The 16514-nt window shown below is 36.5% G+C and overlaps 1 protein-coding gene across 6 annotated transcripts in view; it reads right to left on the reverse strand.

Annotated features, from left to right (window-relative positions):
* Nucleotides 1–1441: 1441 nt before the first annotated feature.
* RIMKLB (ribosomal modification protein rimK like family member B) overlaps nucleotides 1442–16514 on the reverse strand; it is a 53137-nt gene continuing 38064 nt past the window's right edge. For 4 of the 6 annotated variants that reach the window (XM_070046557.1, XM_060306290.1, XM_060306289.1 and 1 more), the window contains 6 exons: nucleotides 15572–15658; nucleotides 14492–14695; nucleotides 7168–11703; nucleotides 4313–4475; nucleotides 2764–2939; nucleotides 1442–1584 (listed from right to left, as the gene is read on the reverse strand). In XM_070046557.1, coding sequence (XP_069902658.1) covers nucleotides 11240–11703; nucleotides 14492–14695; nucleotides 15572–15658 — 755 coding nt within the window. In that variant the 3' untranslated portion in view covers nucleotides 1442–1584; nucleotides 2764–2939; nucleotides 4313–4475; nucleotides 7168–11239. Of the gene's footprint in view, nucleotides 1585–2763; nucleotides 2940–4312; nucleotides 4476–4910; nucleotides 4988–7167; nucleotides 11704–14491; nucleotides 14696–15571; nucleotides 15659–16514 lie in introns of all 6 variants that reach the window. The other 2 variants (XM_060306288.1, XM_060306292.1) reach the window with 2 other exon arrangements.

Below are 16514 nucleotides of genomic sequence, written 5' to 3' on the forward strand. Positions count from 1 at the left end.
TTTCCTTACTTAATTCTCTCAGTTTAGGAGCAAGAAAAGAATATGTTATGAGCTGACAGGGGGGGAAAACCTGGAAAAAAATGAGATAAAAGGTTTTTTAAAGAAATATAAAATTCCTCAGCCAATGAAATGTGGGAATGAGGAATAATCCGTCTATATTAGGAGAAATCTCACACACACACACACACACACACACGCACACATAAAATGATCCAACCAAAAGAGTTTAAAAGGAGCTTAAATAAGAAAACTGAAAGGAAATCATGGACTTCCCTGGTGATGCAGTCGTTAAGAATCCACCTGCCAATGCAGGGGACCCGGGTTTGATCCCTGGTCCAGGAAGATCCCACATGCCGCAGAGCAACTAAGCCTGTGCGCCACAACTACTGAGCCTGCACTCTATAGCCCGCGAGACACAACTACTGAGCCCGAGTGCCACAACTACTGAAGCCTGTGCACCTAGAGGCTGTGCTCCACAACAAGAAGTCACCACAATGAGAAGCCTGAGCACCGCAATGAAGAGTAGCCCCCACTCACCCGCGTGAAAGCCCGCGTAGCAACAAAGAACCAACGTACCAAAAATAAATGAATAAATTAATTTTTTAAAAAAAGAAAATCAAGAAAGAAAACCTTACAGACTTCCATTCTGAGATGAAAAAAGATTTGGTATGTCTTGAATAAGATTTCAATAACCAAAATTTACAGAATTAAAAGACAGTATTTATTAAATGCTCAACTATGTGCTAAGAATTATACACATATTATAGCTTAGCTAATACTTACACATTAGACTAGCAAAGTAGGTATGGTTCTTTCCATTTTTTTACAAACACTCCTTTATGGCTTGCAGAAGGTGACCTGTCCAAAGACCATTTAAACAGTAAGTAATAAAATCAGAATTTGTATCAGTATCTGCTTACAAAGCCCATTTTGTCAAAGCTTACAAAGCCTATTTTGTCAAAAGTACTAGGGCTGCCTCTGTATACACATGTATATTATTAGATCCCCTACAGTTCAAATAAAGTAGGTCAGACATGGTCTCCAGTCACAAGATTAAAATGTAGTGAGCAATGCTATGACAAGTGTGCGCTAGAGCCTTGTCAGAGTGAAACAGAAAAAAGCCTGCATTTCTTCAGAGATAAAAACATAGCAATAATTATTCAGCATGGACAGATAAACTGAGATGAAAGGGGCAGGAGAAAATCCAAAGACACATTTTAGTGCCTATCTTTGTGCCAAAAGGAGTAATCATATCAGAATATTTTATAGAGAGATCAGTCTGTCAAGAACCAAGGAGTTTAATCTTGCAAAAAGTGAAAAAAAAAAGAGAATGACACATGTGGAGCTAGACATCAAGTCTAGATATGCAGACTGAAGTGAACCCATACAAAATGGAGTGAGCAGAAATAACTGACAAAAGAACAAACCATACTCCATGCTATTTCATTTCCAGTTCTGGTGTTTTTATTTTAGAAAGCACATTGAATTAAACAGGTTAGAGCTATTGCTTCCTTGTTCTGTGTACTTCTAGCCTCCATTTGAAAAAACATACAGTCTTCATCCATTCTGTGAGATCAAAAGAACCTAGGGGGGAAACACACAGAGCTCACTTGAATCACAGTTTTAAACAGTCTTTATAATTAGGATGAGAAAAAAGAAAAGGAAAATAAGAAAATTAACTAATGTGACAATAAAAAAATACAAAATGTCTAGATTGCCAAAAAGAATCATAACCCTTTTTGTAATTACCACATTTCATCTTGGTGATCTCAGCTGACAAAGGTATACTAAGGTATATCATTCATTAAAAATTAACGGCTTAAACCTGTAACAGGTTTAAAAGAGCAACCTTACTTCCCAGATTTACTTGATTCTTCTTCAGGAGAAACTATTCTTATTTCCTGAAATTTCTTCTCTCTAGAATCAACAATTCAATTTATAGGTCCATTATTTTATCTACTTTTTCAAGATGCTGCCAACACAAAAGCCAAAACTTTGGTCTTCATCACTGGAGTTTTGGGAGACTTATTTCAGTTAGACATCCATGTAAGCATACTTTCCTAGTGATTGATTTAAACTGTACTATAGAGATAATTTATATTTTACAAAAGTCAACCCAATTTTAGACACTGAATTTCATATTAAAAAATACAATCATATAAAAGATGTGTCAGCAATATTACTCCTTGAAAACCCTACAATATAGACAATTGTGTTTTATTTTAGCACCAAGAGGAAAAAATTGAGGTAAGAACATTTTTTCTAAAACATCACAGAAAGTTATTGTAGCAAAATGCCTGAACAAACAAAACTAAACTTAAATGCTCTTACTCTAGTGCTCAAGACTACATTTTCAATAAATTATATAATGAGCAATAAATTTTGGTTCAGATTAAGATTCAAGCTTCTTTCAGTTCTAAAGCACTGACATCTCCATATAATAACCAAAATTTGTGACAAAACTCTTTTTAAAAGTTTAGAAATTTTAACCATATTAACTGAGGCATGTATTCTTGTGTTCCATACTAATACATGTAAAACTGTATTTAGCATTAAACAACTTTTTAATAGAAGGTGACTTCTTTTTATACTATTAAAAAAAAAAAAACAGAATTCACCATGTATTTAAACAATAATATCAGTTACTCTAGCTTCATGTTACGATAAATCCTTTATTCCAAGTATACACAATAAGTCCATTTAACTATCTACTTCCCCTTGCTAACCTGTCAGAAAAAAAAAATTCAGAATATAATGTTTTACCTTTGTTGCAGATTGATTCATTATCCAGAATAGAAATAAAGGTAGGCCAGAGGAGAGGTAGAGGATTAGTGGTATAATAGATCTAAGAGATCCACTTCTCTTCTCTCTTGACCAGAAATTGCAAAGAACCTCTTTGCATCTTCTCTTAACAAGGGACACTTTTTTATTCTCAAACCCTGTAAATGATGTACTCATTAATTCTATGTACAAACCACCTAAAATGGCTGCCCACAGCTTGCCTTAGTATCCTAACCACAAGCCCAAACAGTGACAACTTTCTTTCTAACTCACAGCGGTCTCATTGCAGAGCACTTCACTTATTCAGTAGTACAGCAGATTTTGAAGAATGCACGCCACATAATGCAAAGAGCACCATATTGGCAGTTAGGACACTTCAGATGTAGTCCTGGCTCTGTAATCTTAGTTACTAACTTCTCTGAACGTCAGTTTCTTTACCAGTAAATCCAAGATTATAGTATACTACCTCTAAGCTTTCCACTTTAAAAATTCTAAACTTCTATGGTAGGCCTCTGTAGGCCAGCAGCTGAATCTGTTATTACAGATACTATAGTAAAACAAGTAGTTGAATGAATAAACGGATCTGCAACTTATTAAAAGAATGGAAAATTACAGTCTTTAAATCTAGGGACTTCAAAATATCACTTCATTTCTTTTATTCAGCCTCATCAAATTCTAAAATGTAGAAAATCACAGCACTGGTACTGATGCCCATGTCTGAAGGCAGCTGTTGATGGAAAGGAAACAGACCTATTTACCAGAGAGAACACAAATGAAAATGGGGACACACACACACACAGAGGAATAGGTAGGCAGAGGCAAAAAATGACAACATTGGAAAAATAAAATCCCGAGGGACTGAATGACTAAAGAGAGAGATACCAAACCAGGAAAGCAGAAGCACAACTGAAGAAACAGTAAGAGAAGAAGGGCAGAGACAGATAAGCAAGACAGAAAGGTGAATATGCAGAATGGAACTGATGGGCAGGTACAGTGACAAAGAAATGGGACTAGAAAGGAAAGAGATAGCCAGAAGAAAAGGTCATTTTTACCACAAAATATTGTCAAATTACATACTTCTGTAGTTATCCCCCCAGTGCTCACACTAAAAAGGGGACACTTTCATTTTTACAAAATGATTAACAATGCATATTTCATTTATCTTGCAGATTTTTTTTAAAAAATCACATTTACTGTGAGATAGCATAATTTTTGCCATCATTAAGGTCTACATATTGGATATGATAATACCTCTTTCACAATGTATATCAAATCATCATCTTACAATTTTATCTGTCAGTTATACCTCAATAAAGCTGGGGGGAAAAAAAAAGGTTTCACACGCATCAATATACTGGAAATCCCTAATTTTACATATTGCTCATTTTTTTCCCAAATTAAAGAATGACAGTACCCCAGTTAGGACAAATTCATCCTACGTCAAGAATTTACAGGCATTCGTGATTACACACCACAGTGACTTACAGGACACTGGTATCATATTGAAAACACATTCTTGAAATTAACTTACCATTTAAGAGTCAAGATCAGGGATCGTAGTCCTGTTTCCATTTTTGCCCCCTTTGCTTGTCGTGGTATGTCATGCTCTATCTCTTCTCCTATGCCGATTTTGTCAGTAGCCATCAATCTGAAGAATTCTTTCTTCTGCTGCCACCTACCAGTTTATTTCTCTGCTGCAGCAGAAGAGTATATAGAAAAAGTTCTTGCTTACTATTCATATTAAACAGAAAAATTCCTTAACATTTCATATTTTCACATGTGTATGAAGTTCCTGTTTCCCCGAAACCTCCCCTCCAAGTTAAAACAACAAAAATCCCAATCACAGAAGATCAAAACACGTATGATCAATGTTCATGCTAAGCTGGAGGAGGGGGGAGCTGGAAAGATTTAGACACTCAGCAGCTGCCACCTCAAGGAGCCATTCCTTTTCTGTTACTTTCCTTCCGCACCTGTCCCTACAAATAATAAATGCATAACTTAAAATTTTAACTAGGTAGTGAACTCCTCCAAATTTTAAGTTCAGAGACTACCAAAAGACTTGTGGAAGATGCAGCAATAAAGGAGTTTTTAAAAGTAATTCTAGAAACTAAGGGTGTTAGGCGCTTTACCTGCTTGAGTTTTCATGTTCTGGACTGCTTATTGCCCAATGGCTCTGAATACATTAAAACACGAACACATACGCCACCTACATTTAAAATAGGGTAGCATTTGTATGCCCGTATAAGCAATGGGTATATTTTTTGCAAAAGAGTAGTAATTTCATTAGGTCCTTTTAAAAGGACTGACCACAAATGCACATTTCCTCAAACTGTATACATACATAAAAGAATTAAGGGCAAAAAAGCGAGAGTGACAAAGGTAATAGCGGTTGTAGAACTGGAAATTAATACCACATAAATGTTTTGTTTTTTAATATCCTGAGATTCATTTTTATTCCCAGTCTCTTTATTATTGAGGTCTAAGTTTCAAATTTATTCTTTATTCGCTACTAAAGAACAATATGCTAGAATGAGCTAGTGATAATGATGAACTAGTAATAATAGCTTTTGTTCCACCCTCCCACTACCTTTACCCCAAAATAAAAACTTATTTTGTGAACTTAAAAAATAAAACAAACACTGACATAAGCACCAAAGGCTAGTCAACAGTGGCACTGCCGTGACATTGTTTCTACTTTCTCATTCCTTCCCCCATCTCAAGCCCCACCCTTTGACCTCTGATTATGGGATGAGCCTGAGCAGAAGAGTTGGTGATGTCAGGACTGCGCCGTTCCCACGGATGCTCCTAGAGGCCTGCTGTGCTTCTGGGAACTGGGGCACAGGGATGGCTGTCTGACTGAAACCTAAAACAACAACAATTCACCCCACCCCTCATGTTCCCAAACCCCACAGTAGCAGCCAGGTATATATACTATATAAGGACCATCTAATATAGTTTGAATATGGTGAAATCTGAAAGCAAGATCATTTTTAACATGGCAGTGATCTTGGGGGGTGGGGGGGGCAGCGGAATGGAGGTTCATAAATCCTCCACATCCCATGCAACCACAGACTGCACACATGCTAATGCTAGCCATTCTCATTAGCAAAAGAACAAGATCCTTCCATATGTCATAAATTACTGCAGGAGTGCAGCCAGGATTCCTTTGTTGGTAAATTTCAGTTCAAGACATAAATATTTTTATCTTAAGATGCTTAGGGGAACGACTGTCCCTACCTCATATGAGTGAACTGAAGCACAAAACAAGTTTATGACTTATTTTATGCCTTCAGCTGTAGAAACAGCATTACAAGCCAGGATTTCCTATTCCCTAACTAGTGAGTTACTAGACTTCCAGCCTCCTTGGATAGGGCATCCAAAGAGAATACATCTTGAAAAGGTCTTGACTACTGACACTGAAATTCTACCTTATCAGAAAGAGGATTATCTCCCATAATGATAATAACTCATATTAGAGCTAAAACTTTGGAAAGGACAGGAAAAAGGAGGAAAAGGGTAGGGGGACTGGGGCAGACAGGAAAGGATAGTAGTATTAACAGGAAGGCTATTAAAATGGATAAGTTGTATTCCTGTTCCTGCCATTAACTTTGTTTTATGGGCTTGATTAATCTGCTCCAAGATCTTGTGCTTCAGAAATGCCCTCCAATCTGTTCAAACCTATAACTTTTCAATATTTAAACCATTACTTAATGATAATCTCGAATGGCTGACATCTCTTTGTTAGAATTAGTGCATCAGAAATGCTAAAATCATTAATTCTGAAATCACGCTGCTCCTGAAATAACTGAAATGCTATTACCTTTTGTCTCATTACCTTTCACTTTTATAATGAAGCCACAGAAAGAGAAGCACTACTAAGGTCAACTGAAGGCTATGTTGAGTTTTTACCATATATATAACCTAGAACCTAATTTTACCTTTTCAAAACTCTAGTTTTCCATACCTGTCCACTCCTAATTGATGTCTTTATACTGTGAGCTCACTGTGTATTCGGAACACCAACCCCTGAAAAAGCTTAAGCCAGAGTAGCACAATGGAAGAAACACACAAACCCAAAACAAAAACAAAGCTAAAAAAGTCACACTCTGAAATTATTATAGACATATATGCAAGGAATGGAGATATCTAAATGGCTAAAACAAATCCCCAAAGAAAGTCCTGGGTTCATCCCAACCAGTTCAAACTTTACCCCCAAAACTTTTTCTATAACCAAATTATTTGCTAGATATGTTTATACATTGTTTTTTGAAATCCAAGTTATATTACAAACCCACTGGTGCCTTCAAAGTACATAAAAGAAAGGAAATTTTAAAAAGAAAGTAAAGTTAGCCTTGTGATGAAAAAAAGGAGAAAGAATCAAATTACCTGCCAGCAGGCTGGGGCTGTGCCTGAATCCAAACCGCTGCATTTACCATTCATTCTACAGCTGCATTATTGGGGGAAGGGGAGTTTAGAAGGGCACTGACCCCGAAAGTTCTCAATACTTCTCACTCATCATCAGGAAGGGGGAAGAAGGAAAGTTTTTTCTCTGGGTATTTTTTTGTTTGTTTGTTTTTGTTTTTTTGTCTCCTGAAAAGGCTGGCAAAGAACAGTAATAGTGCAAGCAGTTAGAATATTTCTTTAAAAACAATTTTAAAAATGCAAAACATTAAGGAATTTAAAACACCACATTTTCGTTAATATAGAAAGAATTTTCACTAGAGTTAGGCAGCCACCCCAAAACAGCATGGCAAAAGGGCATTGGTATAAAGGAAATAAAATACCACACAAAAATCCAAAACAAAACTAAAAACATTTCAAATTAAACCTGGAAGACTAGAAGATTCCAACAGCAGATTTCTGTCCACTACTGAAACATTCCAAAATCCAAGCTTCAAAGGCGCCTAAATGTATCTTAAATGAAATTTTGTTTTGTTTGGTTTAAGAAAAAAAAAAGAAAGAAAGCAGTGAACCTGGTTATAAATCCTGCAATATATTACATTTAAAAATATCCTAGTACGACAGAAACAAATTATAAAAGAAATTAAACAAACAAACAAACAAATAAAAACAGTAGCAGCAGAGGTTACCTGTCTGAGCACCTACATTTTCTTAGGAGGGGATCGTGTCTCACCAGCCATATAGCCCATAAACCTTCTCAAAAAGAGTGAGCCAGGAGAAAAATGTAACACAAGATTTGATTTCACAATGTCTCTAAGTGCCCCAGACCCCAGACTGGGGACTCACTGAATGAAGAGAATTTCTTTTTCCTTTGTTTTCTTCTTGAGAAAAAGAAGAGATGATCTTGAAAGTCAATTACTTCTTTCAATGCCTTCGATACCTTTTCAAAAGTCTGATAAAGCACTTGATGAAAGCAAGTCTCTTGATGGATTTTTCTAATGTTCCAGGGTATTTTCTTATTTGATAGCATATACAGAAATACTTCAAAGTTCAGTGGAGTTAAAGCCAACAGAAATGACCAATCAAAAGAAAATAACTATTAAGAATTTTAAATGGAATAGTTCATATTTGTGTGTTTATGTATATACATAGTCCACTTTTCATCATGGGTGACATAAAAACAATATCAGAAAGAATTACTTTTAAATACAATTCAGAATTACAATTTTAACAATGTACAATACTTTTACAATAATCAGATTTTTGCATGATAAAATAACTATACATATTTGATAAATACATATTTTTACCTCTCATAATAGCAATAAAGATCTTAAGAAAGTTACTCAACAATAGGAAAATATATTTAACTTTCACTTAAATATCTGGGCTGTTTTATTTGGGTTCTTCCAGTATGGTTTGCTCTTATTCTTTACCTTACTTTTTGAAGGAATTCAAGAGGATATTCATGTTTTTAAACTCTAAGATGTCCATTCAGTGTACGATCCAGAAATAGGTTGGTAAGGCTATGTTTTAACATAGTGTGAATGCACAAAAGATGGGCAGTGAGTAAAACTAACAGTGAAATAATCTCAGATACTTCTTCTAATGTACTTGGTTAATTTGATAATTTTTTTAAAAGGCTACCTACATTTTTCCTGGTGCCTTATCCCACCCAACAGAAACCTTGAGTTTTTCATCAAATAGACAGGGTGTTCTATTTGTGTTTTAAAATTCACTAATCTATATACATGTGACATGTAACTATTCAAAGTACATGTATCATAATCTATGTGGCAACCAGATGGTCTCTACACACATATGAATGATGACTTAATTAAGCGATTCCTTCTCCCTTGTTTATTTCTCTATCCCGAATACTGTGCATCTTCCAAAGTATGGTCATTTAGTAAAAGAAGTACCAAGTGAGCCAGAGGTACTTATATACTCCACGATATGTCGCACAATAACCCTGTACAAGTCAAATTCTTTTAGATGAGATGAGAATATCCTAAAATAAATTAGAAAGTCCTCTTATGTATCTTTTTCTAAGGTGAAATGAGACACTGCACAGATCAGAGGTACTATTCTATTTGTCAACAATCAACCTTTCACTCCATTTTAATATTATTTAATTCTATGGAAAAAACACGTTTTATTACATTCCTTTTTTAAAATGGGGGAAAAACTGTACAAGTAAGCATGATCAAACCTCTGTTAGAGCTGGTTAATACTGATCTTATTGCCTCGAAGTCTCTCTAGTAGTGTCCAAGAAATTATGTTTAATGTCCATCTGAAGGAAAAAAGCACTGGAGAGGCAAGAAACGACTCGGGTAAAAAGCTTCAGAGGATTGTAGGGAGATGGAACTTGCCGCTTAAAAAAATTACGTTGAGCGCTGGTGCATCTCCATTTCTTAACACGCCTTCCAAACCATTCACTGGGATAGTTTTACCCATGTTTAAAGGCTCATATTATATGCAGTTTGGGGGCTTTTATAAATTCAGAAATAAAGTAATATAAAGAGTAGAATATTGAAGGCTTCAGAGTAGGGCTATAAGAGACTCAATACTGCTAAATAAGTCCCCAAACAAAAACGGTCAGTCCACCCCAACCCAAAACCTATGTGTAATAGGAGAAAATGCACAGCAAGAAGCAGAGGAAAAGCATGTAGCCTGGAATAAATCATACACTGAACAGTCTAGAACCAAAGAAAAAAAGCAAACAACATACATATACACAAAAGCCTAAGCAGCAGCTATTCTCCTCATGTCTTTAGGTGAGTACCTCTACCAGTAGATTATTGTTATGAAAACGACTCAGTTGTTTTTTTTTTAAAGTAAAAAACTGTTTCCCATCATGCTCCATTTTCTAGAATCTTTCCTTTTTGATTGGTTGGTGTAAACAAAAAGCAAAGCACATAAACATGCAAGCGTGCAAGTGCGTGCACACACACGCACGCGCACACACACACCCTCCTAAAATGTGAAAAATGCAGATATATAACGCTGGTATTAGAAATCACTTCAACTTTATACTTAGGAACTTATAGACCCTTGATTTGCCCCCCAAAAATATTCTTCCTTGTCCTTATTCTTTAAATGCCCAACCACCAAAAGAAAAAAGGAAAAAAATAAAAGGCTTTAAATGCACATGTTTCAAGTCAGTGTCTTGTTAACAAAAAAGGTAGCATTTTCTTCACTTTGGCCATTGTTAAAGATGCAGGCATAGATCAGGGAATGTTAAGACTAGCATGTATTTAAAAAAAAAATGCAACATTAACAGAGCATATATCTTTCAAAAAAGGCTAAAACACTAACAAATACAAGTCAATGCACATATTTTTAACTAGTGCAATTTTATCTACAATGGAGTAAATGTTATTTTGTGTGCCAGACATTGCAATACTGTTCATTTCCCTTTTATCATGCAAACATGCCAACTTTATCATTAAAAAAAATCTTTATTGGGTCACATTCACGTTGCCCTCCCACCCAAATTAAGGGGGAAAAAGTCAATAACAGAGCTCCTCAAGATCTCATAACTATGAACATAAAGCTCCTAGATAATAGTGTATAGGCTGAATTTTCAGATGTGTATAAAAAAATTATAATTTAGGTAGATGTCTTCCTCACGGATTACAACACAATGTTAAGTACACTACTCTGAAATTTGTACCAACCGTACAAAAACAAAAGCAAGAGACCATGAAAATATTATGTTCTTCATGGCCTGAGAGCCTACACGTTTCTCTGAGTAATGTAAAACTACGAGAGCCTGACATTTTTCTGTATCTCACCTCTTCTGCCTCTCTATCTGTAGGATTTGTAAATCAAAGTCAGTAACATCTTAGTAGCAAGGGTCTCGTCTATCTCCCCATTCTTCCTTCCTAACTAATCCTACTCAATTTTCTCTCATCTCTCTGAGCATTTTCCATGAACAGCATTGCAAGTTGGTTTAAAAAAAAAAGAAAAAGAAAAAGAAGAAAGAAAGAAAAAAAGGAAAGAAGAAAAAGAAAGTTTTACAAGGGTTTTGTTGGTTAATTATTTACTGGTGGAATCACTCCACCAGGAGTTTGATTTCATTGGCTAGCAGTTGGTTCATGTTGAATAGGCCCCCCGGGAGCTTGGTGAGCAGCTCTCGCTCCGTGGTTTCAGGGTCGCTGTCAACAGAGCTGGAACTTGCGCTCATGTTGTCGACAGCAGTGTTGGCTGCGGGACCCAGCTCCGGCTCACTAGTCTCACTGGCCGTGGACACCACGGAGAGCAGGGACATACGCCGGGTGAGCCGGCCAGAGGGCAGAAGGGAGGCGGCATAGTCCGCTATGATACCAGCTACATCTAGATTACAAGCCTTATCAAAGGCTATGAAACCTACATTTGCATTGGCCTCGCAGACACAGAAGGAGCCGTCGTCTTTCGTCAACAGGTCAATGCCACACACATCCATTCCCAGGATATTAGACACCTGGATAGCTAGCTGTTTCCCTTGTTCACTCAATGAGCACATCATCCCGACACCACCTGGCAAAAGAGAAATAAGAAGTTACCCAAATGACAAAATTTTGGAGTAAAACTAAAGCTGACCTTAAAGTTAGCCTCTAAGGCTAAACCTCTCTTCTAAATCAGTAGAATAGCAAAAGTGTTATTCTAGTGTAAAACTGGGACTCTGAAGTCTAAGATTCTTTCATTAGGGAATCCCCTTCCAACGCAGTCTCTCGACAAATTCATGACTTTGTACTTTTTCCATATGCTATTTTTTTCTGAAGACATTAAACTTTCATTGAAGCCTATCTTACTTGCAATCACATGGAACTTTTGCATAAATACAGTTAAACCACTTAATGTTGTTATTGGTTTTTATCAGTTTCAGATTTTGATTTGTAAAAATAGAGATGCATAACAAGGACAGAGGACAGAATCTAGGAACATGCTTTTCTTCCTCCACAGTCCCAATTCTAATCTCTTTGCTGTTCCTAAGCCAAAAGTATTCTGGGGTTTCAGGTAGCTGGAGGAGTGTATGTGAAGTCTTCGCTGGTATCTGAGAGAAAAGAATTAGAACTAGTTGGAGACAGTTTCAAGACTAGAAAGGACTAGATAAGGACTAGAAAGCAAAAGAATTTGGACAAAACCCTGGCTTAAGGAGCTCAACAGGAGGAAGGCTGACATCAGTACTATGTAAGTATGCCTGACCCAAAGAGACCAAAGGTAAAGGCACATATGACCAGAGTCTCCCTTACCACTGTGGCTGGAAGAGTACGGGGAGGGGAGTGCAGGAAGGAGGGGACTGGCACACTAGCCAATGAATTAAATGACACTGCTTCTCAGCATCCATAGTACTGAGGCCATCTGGAATGTTCCAAATAACCAGAGCAGAGCTCTGATGTGACGTGACAATAACAAATAACAAGCTGTCTATGACCTGAATGAAAGAAATAAGAGCACAAATTCAAGTTTAGCACAAAAAGACTCTCTGAACTAACACAAAAACATGATTACCCAACTTAAAAGTTTCAACAGAGAAACTGAAGGAGAGTTGCTTTTGTGAGTCTAACTTATAACTTGGAAAATCTACTGTGAGAAATATTTTGAAGCACATACAAAAAACCTGAGGTGAAGTCACAAAAGAAGGACAAAAAATTTGGATAACTGAATCAGAAAAACCCTAACCCCCAGAAGGAGAGAAGAAATTTTCCTGAAGCTTAGAAAAACTGAATCTGATAGAAACAGCTTACTAAAATCCAGGTTGGACTGACTGAGAAGAAACACATATCTAAAAATATCCTGACAAAACTGTTTCGCATTTCAAGTAAAACAAAATAACCAAAAATAAGAGAACAAAACAAAACAAAAAACAAACTTACAAAGAATATAACCTACCCCCCTCCCAAAATCAGAGTAGATTTGGACATTCAATTGCAAAAGTGTAAACTGTAGAGCAGCAGAACAGAAGCAAGACTCACACAATTTAAGAATCCTATCTCAGCCAATATATCATTCTCCTTTGAGAAAGACAGCAAGCTATGAGGTATCTATCACTCACATACACCATCCAGGGAAAATAATCAAGAAGAGATACTAACATAACAGCAAATGACTAAGGACAGAAAACTCAAGCTATGGGAAGATGCAGATGGGGAGTAAAGAGTGACTAGTAGTGTGATTCTTGCAAAACAGGTGTAATTAACTCTCAACAGATAAAGACTGCCTGGGAATGGATAAAGTAAGTGCTACCTAAGGATTCTTGAAACAGAAGAGACACACAATAAAAGAAATTCTATTATAGACTTGAACTAAAACTATTAAATGGTTTCAGAAAAACAGTGGAATACAAAGCCCAGGGAAGCAGAAATTTGTGTCTGTTTTGTTCACTGCTATATACAAAATACTGCTGTAACAGTATTGATACTTAGGAGGTACTCAAAAATATTTGTTCAGTGAATGAATGAATCAAGAGGGAGGAGTAGGAAAGGAAGTAAAACTGTTCTAATCCTCTCATGGGAAGAGAGAGGGAACAAGAGGTGATGCATTTTGAGAGTAGAGATTTCAAGGACTTTGGATATGAGGTGTTAGACTAGAGAGGAGATCAAGAATGACTCCAAGGATTTTGGTCTAAACTAGAAAGATACAGTTGCCAAAAACAATAAGGAGAAAACTGTGGATGGGACATACTGGGAGGAGTTAGATGAGGAGTTCAGTTTTGGACATGTTAAGACTAAAATGTCTAACAGACATCTACATGGAGATATTGAGAGGCAGTGATTTATATGTGCCTGGAGTTCAGGAAGAAAGCCTAAACTGGAGAGATAAATTTGAAAATAATAACATAGATAGCATCTAAAGCCATGAGCTAGGTAAGATTACTAAGAACGTAAAATACACAGAGAAGAAAACACCCAGACCACGCTCTGAGGCCCTTCAACGGTAAGAAATCTCAGAAGATATACACTTAAGCAAATCAAAATCAGCAACATTCTTTGGACCAATGGGTAAAATGGGTTAGAACACAGCTTAAATGAAATAATATGACCAAAGAGGGAATTTGTTAGACATTTCACACATGTGCAAATTGGGGTACAAATTGAGCCTGGGTGAAAGCAAATTTATGATTCAGAGAAATCCAGCTTCATTACTAGAAAAACAATTCTATACTTTTATTATATTCGTGGTAAATCTATGAATCATATTTACATGTGAAAGATACGTTTTTCAACATATTAAATAAAAAGATCTAAGTTATATACAAATACTCACTGAAAAAGCTTTAATAGTATTACTTTATATCCTAGAAAGACACTTGCATTGCTTTTACCTAGTGAGCAGTTGCTTTGCATCCTCCCATCCGTTGAACAGCGTAACATGGTGCCAACCACACGGCCTCCCACAACAATGACACGTACATCCCTTCCATGAGACTCTTTAACATACTTCTGAAACAGGTATGGAGCTTCATGGCGAATAAGATGGCTTAGATCAGCCAAATGGTGCTTATCGCGAGCCAAGAAAACTGCTTTGCCTGTGGTCGAAAAGAATAAAAAATGTAAGTCAACAAACTATGAGCAGTTGATATCATTACCTGCATTTTCTTGTGTTCCAATCTCCTTTTTCAGAACCAACTGCTTTTTAACCAAAGTAACAGCGTTATGGTAAAATGTATATAAAGACCAACTAAATATTTGGGTTCTTAAGATTTGTATTCCTCCAGGTTAGCCAATAATACTAGCCTCACTTATCAACAAAACATTTTTCTGAGTTAAAACATATGTTTTATATATTACACAATATTAAGATGCCATGTTTGCATATAGTAAAGTAGCAGTATGTTACTACTTCTATGCCAACAGAAGTGTCTGCTTTTAAAACATGGTTATAGGGCTTCCCTGGTGGCACAGTGGTTGAGAGTCCGCCTGCCGATGCAGGGGACGCGGATTCGTGCCCCAGTCCGGGAAGATCCCTCATGCCGCGGAGCGGCTGGGCCCGTGAGCCATGGCCGCTGAGCCTGCGCGTCCGGAGCCTGTGCTCCGCAGCGGGAGAGGCCACAACAGTGACAGGCCCGTGTACTGCAAAAAAAAAAAAAAAAAAAATCTCTAGGATAACCACTAAACGAACAGAAATGTGAGTTGTTGTTGTTCCAGCCTAGAGGAACAACTCACAAAAGCGCCTTCTGTGAGTCTGAGGTACCATGCACCTAGCAATTTCCCTACAGTAATTCTTCAGAAGCTCTGTTTCAAAAGCTATAAACTTCAATTGACAAGACTACGTCTAGTCAATAACCATGAGCAAATACAAGGTAGATCTAAGTTAAGTCTTAAAAAATCTGTTTTGTATAACCACTTATTAACTCTCAAGAGTAATTTCAATATTATGTGTGGTAGCAACAACTCATACACACCTCTATGACCCCGTGTATTCTTCACTACCATTGGAAACTCCAGTACTTCTGCTTCATCAATCATTTTAGCAAAATTTTCATGACCACCTGGTTTGAGCAAAAAAGAAATTTAGGAACAGCAACAGAGGTGTTTTGTGATAAATTTTATCTATACTAAAGTCAGCAAGACAAGGGAGGTATAAGGTAATAACCTGATGGCTAAATTTTGTCTTCAGTTAAACAACCACTCCTTTTAAAATGGATAAAAACTATCTTAAACTATAAATATTCTAATATACAACTCAAAGAAATTAAAACGAAGTTTCCTGATTCTATAACATTTTTCATATTTTTAGCCCTTATTTCTCTACCACACAAATAATAGAAGCCAAGATCTACTTTAGTATATAGAATTCTATTTGGATTAAGAAACAGAAGAGTGAGGCAGTTGGGTAGACTTATCCAAAGTTGAAAAGATGCTGCATGCACAGGCATGGCTCTCTCTCTCATCAAATACACAAATTAATATTTCTTATCTCTATTATAAATCAGAGTTCTTTCTACACTGAGCTATTCAGTACCCATGGGTTATGTCTTGTTCTTTCTGTTTATATTCCTAGGAACAAACGATACAGAAGCAAAGCTACAGCAAAAATGGATTGTAGTTGTACAAAATCAGCATGGTGACAGAATAATCACACCAAGAAAAGGTTCATTAAACAACTGTGATATCATAAATTTTCAGCTCAGAGATATGAAGATGACCTAGTCTCCAAATTTTAAACCTTAAACGTGAGAGCACAGGTAATATTCATTAATTTGGTTAATATACTTTTCTCCTTTCCATTCTCTTAAAATCAGAATTGTAGAACGATGAAATAAGCTATATAATATCTCAAAAGCATCAGGAAGAGAGAACTCTCAAACTGTAACAGGACAGGAATTTCTTTTTAAAGCCTCGTTA

The sequence above is a fragment of the Globicephala melas genome, chromosome 10 (assembly GCF_963455315.2).
Source record: "Globicephala melas chromosome 10, mGloMel1.2, whole genome shotgun sequence".
Taxonomy (NCBI): Eukaryota; Metazoa; Chordata; class Mammalia; order Artiodactyla; family Delphinidae; genus Globicephala; species Globicephala melas.